Here is a 23,326-nt window from a genome sequence, read left to right as displayed (position 1 = left end):
TCCCCAGCCGGAGGGGGGGAGGGGGGGGAGGGTGCAGAGGGGTTCAGCAGGGCTGCGCACCCACAGCTCTGCCATCACCATGTGCACGCCCAGGGTGCTCTGCCTGGTCCCCGTGTTGCACCACGCTGTGCAGGGGCTCCCTGTGTTGTACAGGGGCGCCCAGCGTGCCGCCACATGGCAGCCAGTGGGGCTGGGGGTGGGGTGGGGGGGTGGGTTCAGGGTGCTGCCATGTTTAATTAATCACAGGTAGCCCCAGACTGCGCTCGGTGGCGCAGAAGCGAGGGCCGACGTTCAGGGGGCCGATGCAGCGTTTTCTTTTCCTAAATTACCCCCCAGCAGCAGGACACGCAGGGCGCAGCACACAGCCCTGCCCCACTGAGACCCCCCACTGAGACCCCCCACCCGTGGGCAGCCACGGTGCTGACCCCAGTGGCACCAGTGGTTTTCCCAGTTCCCACAGCTCGTGGCGGTGGGGTCACACCCGCCGGGGTCACAGGACAGCGTCGGTCCTTCCGCGGCCCCTGACCGGGATCACCGGCGCTTCTCCCAGCCTGGGCCATGCCGGGGTCGGGCAGCGGTGCCGGGACCTGCTCCGGGCCCCGGGGCTGGGGGGAGGGTGGCAGATGTCACCGCCAGCCTCTGTGCCGGCAACCTCAGGAGCCTCGAGGGGTGACATGGTGGCCCAAGCGCACCCCGGCACGTGGCCTCCACGGGGTGCTGCCACCGCCACCACCCCCACCCCCGCCAGCCCCCCTGGCTGCTCCCCCAGGGCCGGGGCTGGGCGGCACCGAATGCCCAGCCCAGGTATTCGGTGCCTGTCCCCAGGGCTGGGTGCCTGTCCCCGTGTCTGGGTGCCTGTCGCCAGAGCAGTGTGCCTGTCACCAGGGCTGGGTGCCTGTCCCCATGTCTGGGTGCCTGTCCCCATGTCTGGGTGCCTATCACCACAGCAGTGTGCCTGTCCCCAGGGCTGGGTGCCTGTCCCCAGGGCAGTGAGCCTGTCCCCAGGTCCGGGTGCCTGTGCCCAGGGGGCTGCTGCCTGCCTTGCTGCCCGCCCCAGCCCTGCCGCACCAGCTGCCCGCCCGGTGCCGCGGGGTCCCGGTGCCGGTGCCGCGGGGCGGGCAGTGGCGGGGCGGGCAGTGGCGGGGCGGGGCGCGGCGGCGGCCCCGCCCCCTCCCCCCGGTAGCAGGTCTGGGCACGGTTCGCGGGAGCAACTTGGCGGCTCGTCGCCTTCCTCCGTCTCCCCGGGCCAGCGCGGCCATGGCGAGCGGGCGGCCCCGCCGCTCCTAGAGCCGCCGCTGCCCGGGAGCCGCCGCCGCCGCCGCGATGAGCGCCCTCGCCTTCGACGACACGGCCCTGGAGGGGCTGGCGCCGACCCTCGGCCTCTCCGGGGGCAGCGACATCGACACGGCCCTGCTGAGCGACATCGACGGTGCGTCCCGAGCCGGGCAGCGGCGAGCGGGGCCGGGCTCGGTGCATGGCCGGGACCGGGCTGGGCTGTAACCAGGGCTCGGTGCGTGGCCGGGACCGGGCTGGGCTGTAACCGGGGCTCGGTGCGTGGCCGGGACCGGGCTGGGGTACAACCGGTGCTCGGTGCATGGCCGAGGGGTTGGGCTCGGTGCGATACCGGGGCTCGGTGCGGGACCGGGACCGGGCTAGGTGCATGGCCGGGGCTGGGGAGAGCAGGCTCGGTCGCGGTCAGAGAACCGGCACATGACGGCGTGAGCGGGGTCGGTGCATCACCGGGACTCGGTGCGTGGCCGAAGGATCGGGCTTGGTGCACGACCGGGACACAGCCGGGAGACCGGGGTCGGTACCGGGCCCGGCGTGGGGGACACGCCGAGCTGCCGGAGCAGGGCCGGCCGCGCTGGCTCCGTTACCGGGCCACGGCGGGGGGGCTCGAAGAGGAGCATGGTCCTCAGGGCTGGGAGGGGGGGGCACGACACCGGGACCCCCAGGCTGGAGGTGCCGGTGCCGGGACAGCCGCGACGGGCGCTCCCCCACCGACCGCAGCATCGTGTCGCCTCTAGCCCCGCCCCCCCCCCCGTGACGTCACCGGCGGGGTTACTCCCGGTCATTCCCTCTAGGACGCCTGGGTTCCCTGAGCCACCCCACGGGGACGGGATGGGGGGGGCTGAACGGAGCATCCCTGGGGCTGGGAGCCAGCAGCACCCACCTCCCCGCCCAGCCGGGGCTCTGTGGGATGGGGATGCTGCCCAGGGGTCCCATTCCCCGAGGGGACCCGGTGCCAAGGGGACCTGCTGTCCACCACCGTGGCACCCAGGACTTTCCACTGCTGGGTGTAACATTCTGGCTTTAGTAAAAAAAAAAACGGGGTTTCCCGGCTTTTGGCCAGCCCTGCGCTCACCTCGCCGCACGCTCCACCGGCTCTGCCAGTCCGTGGACTGGCAGAGCCGGTGGAGCATGCGGCGAGCTCTGCGACGCCTGCCCCACTGCAGGGTCCAGGGGGAGTCTCTCCTCCGGGACCCAGGTTGGAAGTGACATCCCCAGGGCTGAAGGCACATCCCAACGGCAATTGGGGCAGATCCAGGTGCCACATGCCTCCCCTGATGAGGTTTTGGCTTTGGGAAGGATGGTAGCTGCAGGCAAGCAGGCAGGAGCCATCCTGGTGTCCCCTTGGGTCCCCTGGGACCCATTCAGGGCTGAGCGGTGCCCAGCACTAGAGGGTGAGGGTGTCATACTGTGGGGTTTTGCCACACTTCTTTAGCCATCTGGACCACCCTGTGCCCCATGTGACCGTGTCCCTCCATGAGCTGCAGGTTTGCCACTGGTCCTCAGGTGGCCACAGGCTGTCCCCATGCCCATCCTGGGGTGACCATGGGATGTGCACTCAGGGATGTGGGTACCCTGCACCTGCTGGGACTTGCCAGGACCCACAGCCATGTGGCTCTGCCCCACGGGCTCCTGAATCAGCGGTGGAGGTACCCGTGGCACCGCTGGGTGCCCATGTGATGGCGTGGGTGGCAGCGGGTGCAATGTATGGGACAGAAATATCTGGTAGGTGTTGGGCGGCTGGGAGAACCGTGCCCACCCCTAGGGCTGAGTGGTAGGAAAGGGGGTGCCGGGAGGGAGCACCCCCTCTCTGCAACCCCAGACATTGCTCTCTTGCCACTGGAGCATGGGGAGCCTTGGGGGGTCTTTTGAGGAGGGGAGGGCGGGAGCCCCTCTGGATGGAAGCCCACCTGCGCAGAGATGGGTGCTGAGAGCTGGATGTCTTTGTGGGGGAAATGGGGCTGCGCAGAGACCCCTGTCCTTGGGGTGTCCCCTCCAGGCGCTGGGTATCAAGCAAGGAGCATCGCGTTGGGCTGGCCGGCAGTGGGGAGTGATGGATGGGACACGGGGCGAAGGGGTTAACGGTGGCTGACCCCGAGTAACCGCGGGCGGGTGGTGGCAGGGTGCCCGGTAGTAACCCGCCACCGGGCTCACCTTGGCACGGCGGGGCTGTCTGGGGGTGGCGGGCGGCCGGCGGGCGCGCGGGCGGCGATTGGCGGAGTCACATCACCCCATCGCCGGCCTCGCTCCAGGCCTGGCGCGGGCAGCGGCAGGGAGGAGGGAGAACATGGGAGAAAATATCCTGGTGCCTCGTGGTGCCCCAGCACGGGGCTGAGCAGGGGCTGCAGCCTGCTCCTGGGGACCCCCGGACCCCCGTGTGCCCACTGGCATGGAGTATGCCTTCGAAGGTACCCCCCCCTCCGTGCCACCCTCCTCCTCCCTGCCTGGCGCGGTCACTGCTGTGGTCCCTCTTGGGGTGCTGCACCCCATGGGGGGGCGTCCGGGGGCTGTGCATGTTGGTGGGGCATTGCAGGGGGGCTGCGACTGGGCGTGCGGCTGCGGGGGCATCCCGGGGTGTGTGTGCCTGGGGTACTGTGGTGGGGACGTCCCAGGGGGTGTGTGCCTGGGGTACTGCCGCGGGGGCATCCCAGGTGGGATGTGCCTGGGGTACTGCTGTGAGGGCATCCCGTGGGGGGGTCTGTGCCTGGGGGTACCACCGCAGGGGCATCCTGGGGTGTGTGTGCCTGGGGTACCGTGGTGGGGGCATCCCGGGGGGGTCTGGCCCCTGCGGTGGTACCCCAGGCTATCCCGGCGGGGTGTGCCTGGGGTACCACCGTGGGGGCGTCCCGGGGTCTGTGTGCCTGGGGTACCGCCAGGGGGGCATCCCGGGGGGGTCTGTCTGGGGGTACCACCACAGGGGCATCCTGGGGTGTGTGTGCCTGGGGTAACACGGCGGGGGCATCTTGGGGGGTTTGTATCTGGGGGTACTGTGGTGGGGGCATCCCAGGGTGTGTGTGCCTGGGGTACCGCTGCGAGGGCATCCTGGGGGGGGGTCTGTGCCTGGGGGTACCACCGCAGAGGCATCTCGGTGTGTGTGCCTGGGGTACCACTGAGGGGGCATCCTGGGGTGTGTGTGCATGGGGGTACTGCTGTGGGGGCATCCCAGGGGGTGCATGCCTGGGGGTACCACCGCGGAGGCATTCCGGGGGCTGTGCCTGGGGTACCACCGTGGGGACATCCCGGGGTGTGTGTGTGTGCCTGGGGTACCACTGTGGGGGCATCCCAGGGGGTGTGTACCTGGGGGTACTGTGCTGGGGGCATCCCAGGGGGTGTCTGCCTGGGGGTACCGCTGCGGGGGCATCCCAGGGTGCTTCGGTGGGAGCACCCCAGGACATCTCAGCGGGGGCATCTCTGGACAGCCTGATGTGTGGCTGTCGGGGTGTGTCAGTGGTGCCACCCTGGGGCACCTAGTTCCCACTGAGCTGGGCAGACCCCTGAGGGTATTTACCCCTGTGCTTGCCCAGCTCCCTCCTGGGGGGTGTCGTGGGCAGGCACGCCTGGCGCAGGGGTCTGGCACATCCCAGGTGTGCCACCCCTCTGTCCCAGCCTGAGCACTCCCTCCCCTTGATGCAGGGGCTTCTTGTGGGGTTGTTGGGGTTTCCAGTGCACAAGCCTGTCTCTGCCCCGCTCGACCTCACAAACAGGCTGAGATTTTCCCTGCCACCCCAGACCGGGATGGAACCTTCTGACTGCTGGTGGCCAGGGCCCAGCACCCCCATTGCAAGCACCGTGCCTCAGTTTCCCCATTGGCAGGGTGGCCAGCAGGCTGTGAGGAGCAGGGCGCAGCAGATTCCTGGGCTCTCGGGGAATTTTGCCCCTGAGTTACGAGGATCTGTCCCCAAAGTGCTGAGCTGTGGGGTGGGCAGCATGGGGTCAACCCGGGAGATGTGGGGCCATGGCAGCCACTGACGGTACTGGGGGGGGGGGCTGTTTTGCAGACATGCTCCAGCTGATCGGCACGCCGGACAATGACTTCTCGGGGCTGTTTGACTCACCGTTCAGTGCCCCTGACAGTGCCGTGCCCCCGGGGCTTCCCCCTACCCCAGGCACCCTCAGCACCTACCTGGGTCCCAGCAATCCTCCCCCCGCCACCCCCACCGGCAGCGTCTACCCGGGGCCCACCGGCATGGCAACCTTCACCCCCCAGCCCCCAGCCCCGCTCCTGCCAGCGCCAGCCCCGGGTGTCAAGGAGGAGCCGGCGGCCGTGCCCAGCAGCCAGCCCCAGCCCAGTGTGATGCTGGCCCCCAGCTTCGTCCCTGCGTCCCCTGGCCAGTTCAGCCCCCAGCCCCTGGTGGGCTACCAGAACCAGCACAGCTTCTCCGGTGAGGATCTGGGGTCCAGGGGAGGTCGGGGCCCCCTGCGTGGGGGCTGGTTGCGAGGGTCTCTTGCTGGAGGGGGGATGCATCCCTGTGGGATGGGGCTGCCCTGGGGGGGTCCAGTAATACTGTGCTCTGCTCCGTGCCCAGCCCTGCAGCCGGGGGGTGCAGGCCAGGCTCTGCCCAGCCCCCTGCCCGCCCCACAGCCAAGCCAGCCTGTGGCACTGTCCGGCCCCGTGCAGAGCGTGGCACCCCAGCAGCTCCTTGCCACCACTGCCCCGGCTGCCCAGCCCGTCACACCGCAGATCCAGCCAGTGCCGGTAAGCCCAGAGCCAGGGGTGGGGGGTCCCAGTGGCCTTCCCAGCCCCACTGACCCCCCGCCCCTCAGGTCCTGCTGCAGTCCCATTTCATCAAGGCTGACTCCCTGCTGCTGACAGCCGTCAAGACAGATGCTGGCAGCGCCAAGACCTCCAGCATCACCTCCCTGACCACCAGTGCCAGCAGCTCTGCCACCCCGCTGCAGGTGCCGGTAGGTCCCACCGCCGTGCCGCTCCGGGGCCGGTGGGATGCACTGAGACCCCCACCAATGCCTCCCCACATCCCCACAGGCACTGGTGAGCGGAGGGACCATCCTGGCCACGGTGCCGCTGGTGGTGGACACCGAGAAGCTGCCCATCAACAGGCTGGCGCCCAGCGGGAAGCCGGCACTGGTGCAGAGCAGGGGGGAGAAGCGCACGGCGCACAATGCCATTGAGAAACGCTACCGCTCCTCCATCAACGACAAGATCGTGGAGCTCAAGGACCTGGTGGTGGGCACCGAAGCCAAGGTAGGAGCCTGGGGGTGGTGGGGCAGTGGTGGGTAAGGGGGGGCTGTGCCCAATGTCTGGGCTGAGCCGTCCCTGCCCGCCGGTAGCTCAACAAGTCAGCGATCCTGAGGAAGGCGATCGAGTACATCCGCTTCCTGCAGCAGAGCAACCAGAAGCTGAAGCAGGAGAACCTCTCCCTGAAGATGGCCATGCAGAAGAACCGTGAGTGGAAAGACAGCTCTCGGGGGCAGGGGGGGGGCTCAGCCCCAGGGCTGCCGTACCCCCAGCACCTCTCAACCCACCCTGCTCCCCACAGAGTCCCTGAAGGACCTGGTGGCCTCCTGCAGTGGGGGGGCCAAGGCAGAGGCCCCCATGGAGGTTGTGAAGGCAGAGGTGATGGAGATGCTGACGCCGCCACACTCGGACGTGGGCTCGCCGTCCCACAGCAGCCCACTCTCGCTCAGCGGGGGCAGCAGCAACAGCAGCAGCGACTCGGAGCCCGACAGCCCCCTCTGCGACCATGGCAAGGTGTGTGTGGGGGCTGTGAGGGGGATCCCCCTGCCCCAGTCCTCTACATCACACTGGGGGTGCCAGGAGCAAAGCATGCCAGATGTCGGCATGGGGAAAGGAGCTGTGAGCCCTGGTCTTGCTCTCTGAGGCTGCTCCTCACCCCATCTGGGGCTGGAGGGAGGGGTGTGGGGGCATTCTGGGGTGCAGTGGGATGCTGCACCTGTGCTCTGTACCCCAAAATGTGCCCTGTGCCCCGTGCCTGTGCCCCGTCCGCACACCCCATGCCTGTGCCCCCGGGGCTCACAGCAGCTCTGCCCGCGCAGGTGAAGCAGGAGCACCTGCCGCCCTCACCCAGCAGCCAGGGCATGCTGGACCGCTCCCGCATGGCCCTCTGCGCCTTCGTCTTCCTCTGCCTCTCCTTCAACCCCCTGGCCTCCCTCCTCCGTGGCTCTGGTGCTCCCACTCCTGTGGGGAGCCCGGGTACCGCTGGCCCCGGCAGGAGCATCATGGCTGAGGCTGGCACTGTGGGTAAGCTCTGGCACGGGGTGGAAGCCACTGGGATGGAGGCTTTCAGGGGGGGTGGTTGAGGTGGGCACAGGTGGAGGCCACTGGGATGGAGGCTCTGGGGGGGGTGTGATTGGGGTGGGCACAGGTGGAGGCCACTGGGATGGAGGTTCTTGGGGTGTCTGGGGTAGGGGCTGCCAGGGTGGTGGGCCTGGGGCAGAGGTGGTTGGGATGGAGGCTGCTGGGGTGGGAGAGGGCTAGAGGCTGTCGAGGTGAAGACCATCAGGGTGCAGGGTGTTGGGGGGGTGCATGGTAGGGGCTACCTGGGTCGAGGCTGTTGGGGTAGAGCTGATCAGGGTGGAGGCTGTTGGGGTGGGCATGGGGTGAAGGCTGTCAGGATGGAGGCCGTCAGAGTGGAGGCAGTCATGGTGGAGGGGGGTGAAGGCTGTCAGGACGGGGGGGGTCTTAGGGTAGGTCCGAGGTAGGAGATGGTTGGCTTGGAGGCTCCTGGGGTAGGTGCTGCTGGAGTGGAGGCTCTCAGGGTGGGCACGGGGTGCAGGCCACTGGGATGGAGACTCTGGGGTGGGCACAGGGCAGAGGCGGTGGGGCGGCTCTGACCCCTTCCCCATGCAGAGGAGCCGTGGGGGTGGGCGCAGTGGCTGTGGCCCACACTGGCCTTCTGGGCACTGAACACGGCGCTGGTGCTGGGGGCGGTGGTGCGGCTCTTCGTCTGCGGGGAGCCCGTCACCCGCCCCCACTCCGAGCCCTCCATCCTCTTCTGGCGGCACCGCCGGCAGGCCGACCTTGACCTTGACCGGGTAAGCCCCAGCCTTTGCCCACCCTGCCTGATGGCACCTGCCCCACCTGCCCTGTCCCCACCCCTTGCTGACCTGCCCTGCTCTGGGGGTGCAGGGGGACTTTGCCCAGGGGGCCCAGCACCTGCGGACGGCACTGGGGGCACTGGGGCGGCCCCTGCCCGCCTCCCACGGGGACCTGGCGTGCAGCCTGCTCTGGAGCCTGCTGCGCCACCTGCTCCAGCGCCTCTGGGTGGGCCGCTGGCTGGCCGCCCGCGCTGGGGGGCTGCGCCCCGACCCCCCGCCCCCCGCCCACGTCCGACAGAGCGCCCGTGATGCCGCCATGGCTTACCACCGCCTGCACCAGCTCCACCTTGCCGGTATGGCCCCACGCCATGGGGGGAGCTGAGGGATGGGACCCCTGTGCCCCGCATCCCCCCTGAGTCCCCCTGTCCCCATCCTTGAAGGGAAGCAGGCTGGCGGGCACCTGCTGGCCATCAACCTGGCGCTGAGTGCCGTCAACCTGGCCGAGTGTGCTGGCGATGCCGTCTCCGTGGCTGCCCTGGCTGAGATCTACGTGGCGGCCGCCCTGCGGGTCAAGGCCAGCCTGCACCGCTGCTTCCACTTCTTGGCTGTGAGTGCGGGGCAGCCCCCTCTACCGTGGGTGGGGGGTCCCCCTGTGTCCCCTGGGACCCAGTCTTGGGTCCCCTCCCTGATCCCCCGCTCTCCCCGCAGCGCCCCTTCCTCTGCAGCGCCCGGCGTGTGGCCCTGTCCCATGGCGGGGCTGTGCCCCCTGCCATGCAGTGGCTCTGTCACCCTTTGGGTCACCGGTTCTTCGTTGATGGGGACTGGGCTGTCAAGGGTGTCCCGAGGGAGACCATCTACAGCTCTGCTGGCAACCCAGGTAACCCACCACCCCCAAGCCCCCTGTTTCGGGGAGCAGGCACCGTGGCCACTCACTGCTCCTCTGTGCCGCAGTGGACCCGCTGGCGCAGGTGACCCAGCTGTTCCGCGAGCACCTCCTGGAGAAGGCACTGTCCTGCGTGGCCATGCCTGAGCCCAGCCGCCCTGCTGCCCAGGGAGAGGGGTATGTGCCAGGGTGGGTCCCCCCCCGGGTCATCCTTTCCCTCCGCCCGGTGCGGGGATGGCCCCGCTCACGGCCCCTCTCCCAGCAGGCGGTTCTCCGATGCCCTCGAGTACCTCCAGCTGCTCAATGGCTGCTCTGATGCCAGCAGCACGCCCGGCCCCGCACCTTCCATCAGCTCCGGCTTGGCGGCCGTCACAGGTGAGGCCAGTGTCCCCCCCCAGCAAGGGATACTTCACGTGGGGGGCCACCGGAGTGGCGAACGCCCTGCTCCTATGTCCCTCCCACCCCACAGGCACCGACCCCGTGTCCAAGTGGTGGGCGTCCATCATTGGCACAGTTATTCACTGGCTGCAGGGAGATGAGGAGGGGGCCGAGCGCCTCTACCCACTGGTGGAGACCATGCCCCGGGTGCTACAGAGCTCAGAGTGAGTGCTGGGGGACATTGGGAACAGCGGGGGCGGCAGCTCATCCCGCACCTCCTCACCTTTTTGTGTTGGCACAGCCCCTGCTAACACGCTCGGAGCACCGTGGCTGTGCTGCCCGGTGTCTGCTGGAGGGGGGCACAGCTTTGCCCAGCGAGGGGCCTGCAGTGACTGTGTCCCCCCCACTTGCAGGAAGCCCCTGCCCCGCGCCGCCCTGCACTCCTTCAGAGCCGTCCGGGCCATGCTGAGCAAGCAGGATGGGAGCCAAGCCAGCCTGAGCCACTGCGAGAAGGCCAGCAGCTGCCTGCGGGAGAGCCTGGAGCTCAGCAGCCCCCCCAAGGGCACCATTGACAAGGTGAGCTGGGCTGGAGGGGGGTAAGGTGGCCACCCACCCTGGGGGGAGCCCCCGGCCCTCGCGGGAGGTGCCCCCGGTCCTCGCAGGGGTGCATTGTAGTTGCATTGCATGTGTCAGACTGGGAGTGCAATGCCCCTGCCATGCAGCCCGGCGGGGGCCCCGCACAGCAACGCCTGCCCGCAGGGTCCTCCTCGGCCCCCCCTCTGCTGTCCACCCCTCCCCCTCACTCACCCAGCTCCCTTCGCCCCCCCAGGCGGTCCAGCTCCTGCTGTGTGACCTGCTCCTGGTCACCCGCACCAACCTGTGGCAGCAGCAGATGAGTGCCAGCCAACAGCGCAGCTGCCTCTACCAGGCGTCCGCCCTGGAGCTCCGCGGCTTCCAGCAGGACCTCAGCAGCCTGCGACGCCTGGCCCAGACCCTCCGCCCTGCCATGCGCCGGGTGAGCCCCTCGCCCCTCATCCTGCCCACTCCCCTTGTCCCCTGCACCCGGCTGTCCTCACCGTGTCCCCCCTGCCTTGTCCAGGTGTTCCTGCACGAAGCCACTGCCAGGCTGATGGCCCGCGCCAGCCCCACCCGTACCCACCAGCTGCTGGACCGCAGCCTGCGCAGGAGAGGGGTGCAGGGCAGCAAGACAGGTGGGACACGGGGTGGGACACCCCCTCCCCACCCGCAGCACCCCATGTGATGGGGCTCGGGGGGGGGCTTCTTGCCGATGCTTTGGTTGGTGGTACCTGCCCTGGGGTGGGCAGATGGCTCCATCATCCTGCCAGAGCACCCAAGGGAGGGTGGGTGGCTTCCATCAGCACCCCTGGGGCTGACACTTATTCTCCCCCTCCCCTCGCAGCCGGTGAACCCGAGAGCCACCCTACGCCGCGGGAGCACGCCGAGGCCCTGCTGCTGGCCTGCTGCTACCTGCCCCCCAGCTTCCTCTCGGGGCCCGGGCAGCGGGTGGGCATGCTGGCCGAGGCCGCCCGCACGCTGGAGAAGCTGGGGGACAGACGGACGCTGCACGACTGCCAGCAGATGATCATCAAGCTGGGCAGCGGTACCACCGTCACATCGGGCTAGCTGGCTGGGGGGGGGAGGGGGGCATGCTACTAGCCCCCCCTGCTAGCCCCCCCGCTAGCCCCTCTGGGTCTGGGACAGGGGGAAGGGGGTGGCGTGTACCCGTTTCCCCCCGGGATGGGAGCCCCTTCTGCGGGACGGTGTTGGGGAGCAGTTTTTAAGGTGGGGGGTGGGGAGGGTGGGGAGGGCAGGGTGATGCCCCCTGCCACCGGCGGTGGGTGCGGGGGGTCCCGCTGTGGCACCCCCACCACCCCCTGGCTCTGTCGCTGTCCCCAGCCTGCGTGGGTGCTGGGACGTGGGGACCTCTAGTGGCACTGTCCCAGCATTGCAGGGCACTGGGCTGCGCGGCCAGCCTGGCCCCCCCGTGCCCTGGCGCGCAGCGGGGGGGCGTCCTCGCCCTCCTCTCCTGGGGTCCCGCTGCACGGGGGGCTTGGGGACCTCGGCTTTGGCCCCGGGGGGGGCGGGGAAGGGAGGTTTGCCCTGTGGGGATGGCTCAGGGCCCTCCCCTCAGCCATGCCCATGACAGGCAGGAGGGGCCCCCCAGCCCCTCGCCCCCCAGCACTGAACAGCCCCCCCTGTTAGCAGCTGCCCCCCCGCCCGAGCACGGCCGGGCCCCAGCGCTGTCGCAGAAGGGGCAGCAGGGGGGCACGGGGCTCCCGGGTGGCTGGTGGGTGCCCCCCTCCCCCTGCTGCACCCCTCTTGTACATAGCCCCCTGCCCCGCCTTGCCTTTTTAAACGGTATTTTCATAGTTTGAGAGTTTTGTACAGACAATTAAAGCTGATTATTTATACCGGTGTGTGCTGGACTCGGGGGGAGGAGGGGATGGGGACAGACAGACACCGAACTTGGGGGACACACAGCACCTGGCTGGGGAAAGGGACCCCCCCCCACCCCCACTGGGCATCCTTGGCTGCGGGTCCTGCCGTGTCCCAGCAGGGGAGGGCTGCCTAGGATGGCAGGGAGACAAAGGTGACAGGGATGGGGACACTGGGTGCTAAGGGACCCCAACCACACCCTCCTTACCCCAAGATGTGCTAGGGGTGCTGCCCCCCGCCCACACCCCAGCCCCACTGCAGCGTCCCCTCCAGCCCAGCCCTCCAGTGAGACCCTTGGTGCAGGTGGCACCTGGGGACAAAGGGCCAGCCAGGAGCTGGCACAGCCCAGGGGACCCCCGGCAGCCCCCCGGCAGAAGGAGAGGCCACAAGCTGGGCGCCACGTACTTCCAAAACAATCGTTGTATCTTTATTGACGCTCTGAATGCAATGACCTGTTTTTTACTCTTAAGGAAAATAAACATCTTTTAGAAACAGCTTGTTACACACAATCTTCAGTGTGAAGCAATATACTAATAAGAACACTAGTCTTAACATTTACAGTCTTCATATATATTATATATATGTATATGTATACATATATATACACTATATAATGAGGCAATATATAATACACACGGTTTACCATTTTACAGTCATATGTACAAGATGTCACTAAAAATAGCCAGATTTCAGGCAACACTGCCAGGGACACTGGGATTTTTATTTTTTTAAATTAATTATTTTTATTATTATCTTTCCCCCCACCCTCCCTCCCCTCCTTTTTTGTGTTTTTCGCTCCTGTGTCCGAGGCAAGCTGCTGAAATGACAGACATTTTGTGGCCAGCAAACCTTGAGGGTGAGGGCTGGGTGGGACGGAGGGGACGCGACAGCCGGTGGGGACATGGGGCGCTGGCTCTGCAGGGCTGGGGGGGACACAGATGGGGCCAGCACCGTGCCCCTCCTCTGCAGGATGCTTTGCAGGTGCGGGGGCGGCTGGCGGCTCTGTAGGCTGGGATCTGGGGTGGTCACCCTGGGGTGGTTATTTGCTACCTGCAGGGGGGTGCAAGGCTGGGGGGTGCAGAGACGGGGGCGTCATGCGGGGCACCCCGCTGGGACACGGGCAGGGGCCGTCCCAGCGCTGGGCAGCCCCCAGCTCCACCACAGCGGCCGGGAAGGGAAGCAAAAGCTGAGGGAGCTGAGCAAACCCAGCACCCAGGGACCAGCCAGGGCCATGCAGTGGGAGGAAGCAAATGCCTCCTCCTCCTCCTCAAGCAAGGACCCTGCTGCCCGCTGGAAGCCGTTTCTGGGCTGCTTCCACCTTCTTGCCCCAGGCTAAAACCCCAGGGTTCAGCATCCAGAGTTTTGGGGTTCAGCACGCAAAGCACTAGGGTTCAGCACCCAGAGCCTTGGCGTTTGCACCCAGAGCCCGGAGTTCAGCACCCAGAGCCCTGGGGTTTGCAGAAGCACAGGGAGCAAAGCCCGTCCCCAGCAACAGGAGCCGCAGAAGTGCTGGTGGGGCCAAGCAGAGGGACCAGGGTGGGTTTAGGGGGTCCCGGGGCACAGGACTAGGTGTCCCAGCCCAGCAGTGCCAGCACCCCATGGAGCGGGAGGGGGACGGGTGCAACGGGCCAGGGTTGGGAGGGAGGGAGCGGGGCTGGGGCACCCCAGTGGGCACCCACCGGCCCAGCCCAGCACCCTTCGCCCTGGTGGGGACCCGGCCACCCGGCGCAGGGGCTGGCACCCCGGGACAGGCAGGATGGGAGCAGACAGGAGATGGAAGAACAAAACCGAAAAAGCAGAGTGGTGTTTCAAACAGCAGGCCGTTGTTTGTCTTTTTTTTTTTTTCCTCCTTTTTTTCCTCTTTTTTTTTTTTTGCTTTTTTTTGTCTTTTTTTTTTTTCCTTTTCTCCGCCACACGTATATACAGACAGACACCGTGAGGTTTGCTGAAGGCAACATCTCAGATCAGATCAGTGTGAGATATGGAGAGCCGGGACCCGCGGGGGGGTCCGGCGGCCCCACAGTAAGACAACATCGCCGGGACCCCCCTCGTACAGGGCCCCCCCCCCCTCCCCCCTGTGCAGCGACGGCGGCCGGGGGGGCCCCGTTCCGCCTCCCGCCCGGGCCAGGCCGGGTTTTGCCGGGGCCCGGTGCGGGGTAAAGCCCGACGCTGGCTCTGCCCGGAGCGGGCTCGGGGTGGGGGGCACGGCCAGGGCGGCGGCGCCGCGACCCCCGCAGCGGGGCGGCTCCCGGTACGGCCCGGTACGGCCCCGCTCCGCTCCCGGGGCGCTGCCTCCTCCGCCGGTCCCTCGCTGGCGGCGGGGCGGGTGCCGCGGGGCGCTACAGCGGCTGCCTCTGCGGGGAGAAGGGGGGGTCAGCCCGGGGGTCCCGCCGCGGGGCTGGCCCCGGGGTCTGCTCCCCGAAGGGGGGGGCATGCCCGCACCAGCAGCCACCCTGCCCACCCGCGAGTCATCGCCCCCCCCCGTGCAGCGCTTTTAGCACGGGCTCAACCCCCCACCAGCTCATCAGTGCCGAGGGAAGGGGGGGACGACCCGCCCGGGGGTCCCGGACCCGGTGCCCGCTGGCGCATGGGTGACCTGTACCCCAGGGCCCCCATGCCCCACGGGGTGCCCTGAGCAGCGTGTCCCTGGGGGGTGCAGTCCGAAGGCAGGCCCCCCCTATCCCCGGGGCTGCAGAGCTTTGTGGGGCACGGGGGCGGGGGGGGGGGGGGGGGGGGGGGGGCTCGGGGCTTACCTTATGTTTGGGGCATTTCAGGGTGAAGCTCTCTTCGGTTAATAAGCAACCTGCGAGGAGAGGGAGGGCTGTGTAAGGGGAGTCCCTGTCCCCAAGCACCAGGGACTCGGCGTCCCCCTGCCACCGTCCTGACCAGCCGCAGCGTTGGCATGAAGGGTTCAGCTGAGGCCGGCCAAACTGGGGACACCGGCTGGCACTGGTGCAGGGGGCACCACCACCCCGGCAGGCAGGGAGCCAGGAGCCCACCCTGACCTTGGGTGGGCTTGAGCATCACCGAGCAGCCAGCCCCTCGGCCAGCCGGGTCGGAGAGTGCCAGGGGACCCTGTGCCCCCATCCCCGCAGCCGGGCTCACCTGTGTCAACTGCACACGCGTAGTGGTAGGTGTGGGGACACCCCTTCTGGCAGCAGCCCACGGTGGCTCCCGCTTGCTGGCAGCTCGAGCACTTCTTTAAACGCACCCGGGAATTCGGAGCAAGGAAGGAGAGATGTGGAGAGACAGAGAGACGCCGTCAGAGCCCAGCGCAGGAGCAAAGCACCCCGATGGCCACGGCTGCGAGGGGAATGCACCAGCATCCCCGCACCTCTCCAGCCCCACGCTACCTCCACCCAGGCAGCATCCCTCCTCCTGTGCCGGCACATCACAGGCGACACCGTGCCCCTCACTCAGCCATCTGCAGCCATGCATGACATTTCTACCCGCCGTACCGCTGCCCTGGACAGCACCGAGCCTGCTGCCACCCTTCCTGGGGCAGGAGGAGCGCGGCGGTGAAGGGACATGGCCTGGGCCGTGCCACGGCTTGGTGGCAGAGGACTGTGGTATTCCCCATCTCCTGCCCCATCCCCAGGGGGTGCTGCCGGGATGGGAGCACCCGGCCCCACGGCGTGGGCAGGGAGGGGGCAGCAGCCTCCAGCCAGCCATGCTGCAAGCATGCAGGCCTGGGAATGTGGCCAGCCCCAAACCTGGCACTGGGGGGCTTGCTGGAGACCACCTGCCTGGGCTCTGCCAGGTGGCTGTCCCCTCCCTCTCCCCAGCACACAAACCCCATGTTCCCTTGGCAGTCTCCCAGCACCATCCTCCTTATTTTGCTCGCTCGATGTTCCCATGCTCCTCTCGCTGTGGGAGAGCAGCAGGGCAGGGCCATCCCATCCAGCTCCCCTTCCCCTCCTGCCCATCACTGTGGCATCAGGCCAAGTCATGCCCATCTGTGTCTCCCATCCTGTCTTCACCAGCCTGTATCTGTCCCACTCCGAGCTGCCCCACGTGATGCACGGCTGGGCCGTGGGATGCGACCCACCAGGCTCAGCACCCTCATGGTCCCGGGGGGGCTCTGCTGCCCCCCCAAAACATAACAACAGAAATACACTTCTGCGCCTAAAAGGGGGAGGGGGATGAGGTGCTATCAGAGATGCGGCAGCACAAATCTTGTGGGAAGCCAGTGGGGTTCACAGTGCTTGAACCCCCTGCCCCACTCTCCCAGGGCGACTCATCAGGGCCAACCCTGTTAATTTCCATCCCGGCCGGAGGCACAACCGCGGGAATCGCTTCAGCTGAAGGAGGCCGGCAGGAGATGCCGCCTCGGGATGCGGTGCCGTGCCGTGCTGGGCGGGCAGCTGAGCTCTTACCAGGTCGGCAGCCGCCTTGACAGCCTCCTGCAGCCCGTAGAGCTTCCCTGCCACCAGGAAAACCCCAGCGGTCCATACGGCACAGGCCTCATGCAGCCAGTGCTCTTGCGTGTCACCCGCCGGTTCCTGCGGCGGGGACTCGGCCTTGTGACATTCGTGCCGCCGGGGCTTTTCGGCCGCCTCCTCGCCCTCTGTCCTCTCGTCACAGCAGTAGCAGCTCTGCAGCCTACGAAACATGCCCCGTGGGCTGGAGCGCAGCGTGCTCTGCTTGGCCGCCTCGGCGGCACCCTCCGGCCGCGCTGCCTTGCCACTAGCACCACAGCCGCCCTCCGTCCCTCGGGGTGCCCGCTCGGCCACGGCGGGCGGGATGGCATCCTCGCCCGGCCCCTCTGCCCGTGCCTTCTCCTTCAGCCGCGACTTCTTCTTGGGCAGGCAGTCCTCGGGGTAGTAGGGCCCGCAGAGGTCCCCCAGGTCCTTGTAGTTGGCAGGGTTGCGGCACAGGCAGCAGACCAGGCAGGCAGCGCTCAGAGCCTTTGACACCACCGGCCCCATGTGCATGGTGGAGGAGGCGGGCAGGGCTGCCCGCGGCCGTGGCGCTGGCCCAGCTGGTCCCCGTTGCAGCCGGGCCTCCTCACCGGGCGAGTTGATGACGGTGCAGGCAGTGGTGAACTCGCCATGCCGTTCCACACGGACGTAGGGGGCAAAGGGGGGGGCCCGGCTGTCCGTCCGCAGCCGCTTGCAGGAGATGTACTTCAGCCGGATCTCGGGCTCAGCGGGGTGCAGCAGCGGGGCCTGCTGGGCCTGCCGCCGCCGCTTGCCGCGGCTCTTGCACCGCGCCGGTACCGCCTTGGCCTTGCCGTGGGCCAGGCGCTTCCGCTGCCGCTTGGAGTAGCCATTGTAGTTGGAGTGGTTGGCCCGTGGCTTTGGCCCTCGCGCTGGCCCGGCAGTGGGGCGTCCCTCAGGAGGGCCCTCGCTGCCCCCCACCTCCTTCTCCTCGCTCTTTGGTTTCTTGCCGTCCCTTGGTGCCTCCTCCCCGCCACCACCCGGGCCAGACACCCGCTCCCGCGGCAGTGGCAGTGGTGCAGGGCCCAGGGGCTCCTTGGCCATGCCCAGCGCCGCTGCTTTGCCCTTGCGGTTCCTCTTCTTGGGCAGGAGCCCCAGGCTCTTGGCTGCCATGTTGGAGCTGGGCTGGGGCCCCAGGGCTGGCGCGCAGGCCTCGCCCGGGCAGCCATCAGCAGAGAGCTTCTTCCCGCCACCCAGCTTCCCCTTCGGTGCTCGGCTGTTGGGGTTTCGGCAGAGCTGCTCAGCTGCTGGCATGGTGGGCACCTTCTGTGCCGCTGCTGGCTTGGGCAGCCGCATATCGCCCGCCACCAGGGCTGCCCCGCTGTGCTTCACTGCCCGCTCCCTCTCCGCCGCTGCCGGGCTCAGGGAGGTGCCGTAGGCAGCTGCTGTGGCTGCCACCGCCGCCGCCGTGGCCGATGGTTTGCAGGCGAACTTCTTCAGGTTGGGTGAGGTGATCTTCTGGACGATGGCCTCAAGCTTGAGGCCGCGGCCCTTGCGGGGAGGCAGCACTTTGGTCTTGGTGGCCTCCTGGAAGGCCGCCCGGGAGGTGATCTTAATGCAGACATCGGGGGCCTCCTTTGGCGGGGGGGGCTTTGGGACAGCTTCGCCGGAGCTCTTGGGAGGCAGCTTGGCTTTCACCTTCTTGGCCACAGGCATCTTCTTGAAGAGGCTGGGGGGAGCCTCCGGCTTCTCCTCCTTCACGCTGCCACTGTTGCTCCGCAGGACCAGATTCCTCTTCTTGGCGGGGATGGGGGAGATGAAGGTGGACTTCCTCTTCAGCGAGTGCAGGGGCCGCTCGGACATCTTGCCCCCCATGCCTGGCCCTGCTTTGGGCAGCTTCATCCGGGGACCCACCTTGCCCTCCTTGTGGGGGCTGCCTGGGGCCACCAGCTTGAAGGCGGGCGAGAGGTGGTTGTTGGAGATGAGCTTCTTGGGCGCCTTGCAGTTCTTCAGCCGGACGTCAGCCGCCCGCTTGCCCCGCTGCCGCTTGGTGTAGAAAACCTCCTGCGTCTTCGTCCGGGAGCGCAGGATCATCGACCGCTGGTCCCTGTCCCCCGCCTCCACCACGTCCCCCTCTGGCGGCGTCGGCCCTGCCATCTCCTCTGCCACCACCAAGCCGGGCACCAGGAGGGCTGCGTCGCTGGCGTTTTGGACCACCCTGGGGGCTGGCCGGCTGCTGCGCTTCCTGGCTTTGAAAGCCACCCGCTGCTTGATGCCACAGGCGGGCTTCTTCCCCAGCTTCTCCTGGTGCGGGGGGGCCTTCAGCCCCTCCAGTGGGGCCGGGGCGCGGGGCTCAGCGAGGGCGGTGAAGGAGCGGGTGCACATGCGTGCCGGCAGACCCTCAGCAGGGAACCGGGGTGTTTGGCTGTGGGCGTTCTTGCTCAGTACCTCCGCCTGGCCGTCTGGCCCGAGGCAGGCGCTGGCCATGCCACCAGCTGCTGGCAGGTCATCGAAGGGGCTCAGCACGGCGCTGCCGGGGCCGTCCCCCTCTGGCAGCCGGCAGTGGACCTTCTTGTTGCGGAGGCTCTTGCCTCTCGAGACAGGCTCCGTCTTCCCCAGCACATTTTCAGGGCCAACCTGCTGCTTCACTGCGATCGATGGGGCGGATTCGGCATCGGCTGCCTCCGGGTGGGACACCTCCCCTCCACCGCTCTCCTCCTCAGGCTGGATGTGGGGCAGGGAGGACTTGAACCAGCTCTTCACCTTAGTTTCCGTGCCCACAGCAGGGCCCAGCAGGATGACGGACTGGCCAGAGAGGCGTGTGGCAGGACCCGAGCTCTCCTTCTCCATTGTGCTGACGGTCTCCTCAGCGGACACAGGCACCTCGCTGGAGGACAGCACAGGGGGCATCTCCGGGGGCTTGGGTGATGAGGTGTCATATGTCACCGACTTCTGCTCCGAGCCAGCCAGCTCGCAGAGCGAGGAGTACTCCTCCGCCTCCAGGTCCGACTCCTTCAGCTCTGGCGAGGAGATGATGGGGATCTCGCTGAAGTCCCCAGCTGAGCAGCAGTGCCGGGTGTCCTGCAGCCACCTCTCGCTGTCTGCCTTTGCCGCTTCATCGTAGGTCAGCGTCTCCTCCTCCTCCTCCTCCATCGCCTGCTGGCCAAAGTCCTGGGCCGGCTCGCCCTTGGCCGACTGCTCACCATCACACAGATCCAAGCTGCAGGCATTTTTTTTCTCCTTGCAGGAGCCCACCAATTTGCTGGGGAACAAGCCCTTGGGGAGGTCGGTGGCTTGCAGCTCCTTCCACCGCAGGCACACCTCTCCCAGGCTCTCCTCCGGCCACTCGAAGTGCTCCATGGTGTTCTCGGACCCCACCGAGTTGGCGGTGGTGTTTGAGTAGCAGCTGTAGCCAGCGGCTCCTGCGCTTGATGTCGCTGCTGGGATGCTGGGCTTGGAGTTGAAGGCCAGCGGGGCAGCATCCTTCAGTGCATCCTTGGTTTCAGCAGCTGTGAACTCCACCTGGGGACCCTCGTACACCTCCTCACTGAAGTCCTTCCCCGCGCTGGCCCCCGAAGCCTTATCCAGCTTGAGGGGCTCAGTGAGCGTGCTGGAGTCACCCTGGCTGGGCCAGGTGCCCTTCACCATGGAGTCCAGGCAGGGCCGGTGGTTCTCCAGCTGGAAAGGGGACTTGGTGGCCTCCTTGCTCAGCATGGGCAAGTTGGCCCAGGCTTTGTCCGCCTTCTCACTGATGGCGTCCTGCAGGACGATGATCTCGGAAGCCAGCTCCTCCTGGGACAGGGCACTGAGGAGCAGCCGGGGACAGTCCCGTTCGTTGGTCACATATTTGGTGAAGGTCTCCAGGGGAAGGCTGGCGTGGATGCTCTGGAAGGAGTCATCCGATTTGGTGGACATGTCATCCGGGGAGGTCACGGAGCAGGTGGACACCGACTCCGGCTTTGCCTTAGAGTTGCTATTGACGCGGGCAGGGCTGCGGTTCTGGTTGCAGTACAGGAAGCTCCTCTCCAGCTGGTCCTCCGACCCGCTGAGATAGTCGGTGTCCTGCGTCTCGGCATGGACGGACTGGGGGGTGCTCAGTGGGTCGGACAGGGGGGTCCCCACCTGCTCCGCCGAGTAAGTGCTGCTCTCGGGGCTGCAGTGCTGCCCCTTGAGCTGCTCGGGGGTCCTCGCTGGGGTCTTGATGCCCTTTTTCTGGGGCACGGCTGCTTTGGAGAGCAGCAGCTGCTGGACGGTGTTGGAGATGTTCTCCACCTGGGAGGTGAGCGCCGTCAGGCTCTGCAGGCTCAGGTCCGACAGCAAGTTTTCAGGCAGCTTCTCCTTCTGCAAGTTTTTGCAGTTCCCAGATTGAGTGTCGGGGCTCGTCCCGTCAGTGGGAGAAGGGTTCAGCAGCGGCATGAAATGGCTGTGGTCGGAAATGCCGGCTGGGAAGGCGCCAGCACTCAGCGGCTGCTGGCTGTACTGGAAGTTCTCCAGGTTGGGCATCAGCGGGGAGGGAGTGGAGCTGTAGGATGGGGACCTGCCGACAGAGCGAGCTGGCGAGTGGCTGGCGCTGGGGCTGAAGGTCTGGTAGTACTGCTCTGGCGTCCGGACGGGCGGCGCATCGCCCTGGCAATAGGTCTGGCCTGGCTGGTTGTAATGTTGGTACTTGGCCAAGTTTTGGTAGTGGAGGGTCTCCGGGGCATGATGCCGCCCCTGCAAGGGCTGCGGTGGCTGCGGCGGCTGCGGTGGCTGTGGGGGCTGCGGTGGTGGCGGTTGCGGGGGCTGCGGTGGGGGCTGTGGGGGCTGCTCGTAGCCAATGCGGTTGGGCTGGTAGCCGTGCAGGTTGGGCACGCGGGGGCCAGGGGCCAGGCTGGCGGCGCTGCCCAGGGGCCGCTCCAGCGGTGGCTGCCCCGAGGGTGCTGTGCAGCTCTTGTAGGAGTGTGCTGGCTGGCTGCTGCCCGGCACTGAGGAGTAGGTGGAGGAGGCAGGGAAGGACTGTGAGTGCTGCCCGAAGTGGGGGCTCTGTGAGAAGGGCATGGGTGAGGAGACGTCATTCGGCAGCTTCTGCCGCTGCAGTTTGGGGTAGGGGAGTGCGGGAGGCTGCTGCTGCTGCTGCTGCTGCTGTTGCTGCTGCTGCTGCTGCTGCTGCTGAAAGTGAGTCCGGAAGGGCAGTGAGGCAGCCGCTGGCTCGTGGTATGGCCGGCCACCCGCCAGCGCAGCCGTCTTCTTCATCAGGCTGTCCTCATACTTGGCCACGCCGCCGGGCAGCGCCTGCGGCTGCCCGCCCCACGCCTGCAGGCTCTCGTCCCCTGAATAACGGGCCGGATAGGGGCTGTTCTCCTGCACTGCGTAATTGGAAAAGGCCGGCCTGCCTTGCAGCTGCTGCCCCGCTAATTGCTTGTTTCCCCGGTGGTATTTCTCCACGGCGCTGTTCTCGTAGCCTGAGTACGGCAGTTGCTGCTGACTGTAGTACTCCTTCGCCACCAGCCTCTGCCGCTCGCAGTTCGGCCCTGCCTGACTTTGATGCCTGTAATTCTCCAGGCGTGATGTATCTTGTGAAGTCGGCTGGTAGCTCTGCTGGTTGCCATGGAAACCACACCTTTCTCGAAAGGACTGCATGGCGCGGGCTCGTTATCTGCGAAGAGAGAGAGGCGAGAATTCAAATGAAGCATCGCCACCACCACCGTGGCGGGCCGGGAAGCACGGCCGCGCGCAGAGAAGGGCAGCGTTGCGTGCGCTGCAGGGGCATCACCTCGCCTGCCGTGGCATCGCCCCACTGGCGCTGCATCGCCTCGCTGCCACCCTGGAGCACAGCACCTAGCCCTGCATCACCTCGCATCGCCCTGCATTGCCTTGCATCGCCCTGCAGTGCATCGCTTCACATCGCCTCACCCTGCATCACCTTAAATTGCCCGGCATCACATCGCCTTGCACTTCATTTCCCTGCATCACGCTGCCTTGCATTGCATTGCCCTGCATGACCTCACATTGCCCTGCATCACATCACCTTGCATTTCATCTCCCTGCATTGTATTGCCTTGCATCGTATCACCCTGCATTGTATCACCCTGCCTTGCATCGCCCTGCATCACATTGTCCTGCCTTGCATCACATCACATCACATCACCTTGCATTGCACCGCCCTGTATTGCCCTAGATCGCAGCAGCTGGCTTTGCATCACCTCACAACGCTCTGCATCGCATCGTGTCGCCCCACATCACATCGCTTGGCATTGCATCACCTCACCTTGCATCGCCCTGCATCAGCCTCTATCACATCTCTCATCGCTCCACACTGCATCGCCCCGCTTCGCAGCACGGTGCCCCTGAGCAGGGGGTGTGGCTGGGGTCCGGCTGCCTCCCCCATGCCTGCAGCATGCTCAGCCAGCCCTCCTGACCCTGCTGCTGGGAGCCTTCCCCATCTCTGCTGCCCACCCCAGCTTTGCAGGGCAAACAACCCCTCTCCGTGCCTGCCCCGCACGGTGCAGTGACACCCCTGCACCGTGTTGGGGTCCCCCAATGCACCCACTGCCCCTCACCACTGCAAATCACTTACCCCCCTCCTTGCACATCCTCCCCAGGGATGCCGGGATCCTGCGAGCCCCTCCGAACACCCCGCTTATCACCACTCTTTTTAATTATTGGGCTAATTACTGGAAGCAGCAGCACGGAGGGCCAGAACCGCAGGCTCTGCTGCAAAAAAAGTCATTTCAACTTGCTGGCTCTGCCTGTCTCTGCCTGCTGCTGCCTCCTGCAGCCCCCCCCCGGCCCCAGCCGATCCCCCTGCCCCGGCGCGATACCATCTGGAAGCTGTCTGCTCCTGCCAGCAGACGTCTATTAGCCGAGCGCCTTGCCACCGTCATCACTGAACCTCCCCATTTCCTAGTCCCGCTTGCGTTAGGTGCAGGGAAGCACCTGGGTC

At 67.1% G+C, this 23,326-nt stretch overlaps 2 protein-coding genes across 9 annotated transcripts in view; one reads left to right on the top strand and one right to left on the bottom strand.

Moving 5' to 3' along the window:
- Positions 1 to 1,169: 1,169 nt before the first annotated feature.
- Positions 1,170 to 12,000, top strand: SREBF1 (sterol regulatory element binding transcription factor 1). 5 transcript variants are annotated; one of them, XM_055805236.1, is made up of 19 exons: positions 1,170 to 1,429; positions 5,289 to 5,672; positions 5,817 to 5,986; positions 6,055 to 6,189; positions 6,275 to 6,493; positions 6,580 to 6,694; positions 6,789 to 7,000; positions 7,306 to 7,510; positions 8,120 to 8,304; positions 8,399 to 8,660; positions 8,748 to 8,914; positions 9,016 to 9,184; positions 9,259 to 9,367; positions 9,456 to 9,565; positions 9,660 to 9,792; positions 9,982 to 10,144; positions 10,398 to 10,583; positions 10,668 to 10,779; positions 10,989 to 12,000. In XM_055805236.1, exons 1-19 carry the CDS (start codon positions 1,324 to 1,326, stop codon positions 11,210 to 11,212), a joined length of 3,366 nt encoding a protein of 1,121 aa, XP_055661211.1. In that variant the 5' UTR covers positions 1,170 to 1,323; the 3' UTR covers positions 11,213 to 12,000. The 5 variants fall into 5 exon arrangements, with proteins under 5 accessions (XP_055661211.1, XP_055661209.1, XP_055661208.1 ...); XM_055805234.1 differs by having other exon boundaries at positions 9,453 to 9,565; XM_055805233.1 differs by having other exon boundaries at positions 6,055 to 6,195.
- Positions 12,001 to 12,427: 427 nt separating this feature from the next.
- RAI1 (retinoic acid induced 1) overlaps positions 12,428 to 23,326 on the bottom strand; it is a 77,127-nt gene continuing 66,228 nt past the window's right edge. For all 4 annotated transcript variants that reach the window (XM_055805229.1, XM_055805228.1, XM_055805231.1 and 1 more), the window contains 4 exons: positions 16,402 to 22,039; positions 15,131 to 15,224; positions 14,779 to 14,828; positions 12,428 to 14,379 (listed from right to left, as the gene is read on the bottom strand). In XM_055805229.1, the coding sequence (XP_055661204.1) occupies positions 14,365 to 14,379; positions 14,779 to 14,828; positions 15,131 to 15,224; positions 16,402 to 22,023 (5,781 nt within the window). In that variant the 5' untranslated portion in view covers positions 22,024 to 22,039 and the 3' untranslated portion in view covers positions 12,428 to 14,364. The remainder of the gene's footprint in view (positions 14,380 to 14,778; positions 14,829 to 15,130; positions 15,225 to 16,401; positions 22,040 to 23,326) is intronic.

The sequence above is a fragment of the Falco peregrinus genome, chromosome 5 (genome assembly GCF_023634155.1).
Source record: "Falco peregrinus isolate bFalPer1 chromosome 5, bFalPer1.pri, whole genome shotgun sequence".
NCBI classification, from domain to species: Eukaryota; Metazoa; Chordata; class Aves; order Falconiformes; family Falconidae; genus Falco; species Falco peregrinus.
Note: the sequence above shows the minus strand (reverse complement) of the source record. Positions and strands in the feature narration are given on the sequence as shown.

Excerpts from the sequence above, each read along its gene's own strand:
- SREBF1 (XM_055805232.1), top strand. The coding sequence starts at position 1,324 with ATGAGCGCCCTCGCCTTCGACGACACGGCCCTGGAGGGGCTGGCGCCG. Across the intron at positions 6,494-6,579 it reads TGGTGGGCACCGAAGCCAAG|CTCAACAAGTCAGCGATCCT; the intron begins GTAGGAGCCTGG and ends GCCCGCCGGTAG. Across the intron at positions 6,695-6,788 it reads GATGGCCATGCAGAAGAACC|AGTCCCTGAAGGACCTGGTG; the intron begins GTGAGTGGAAAG and ends TGCTCCCCACAG.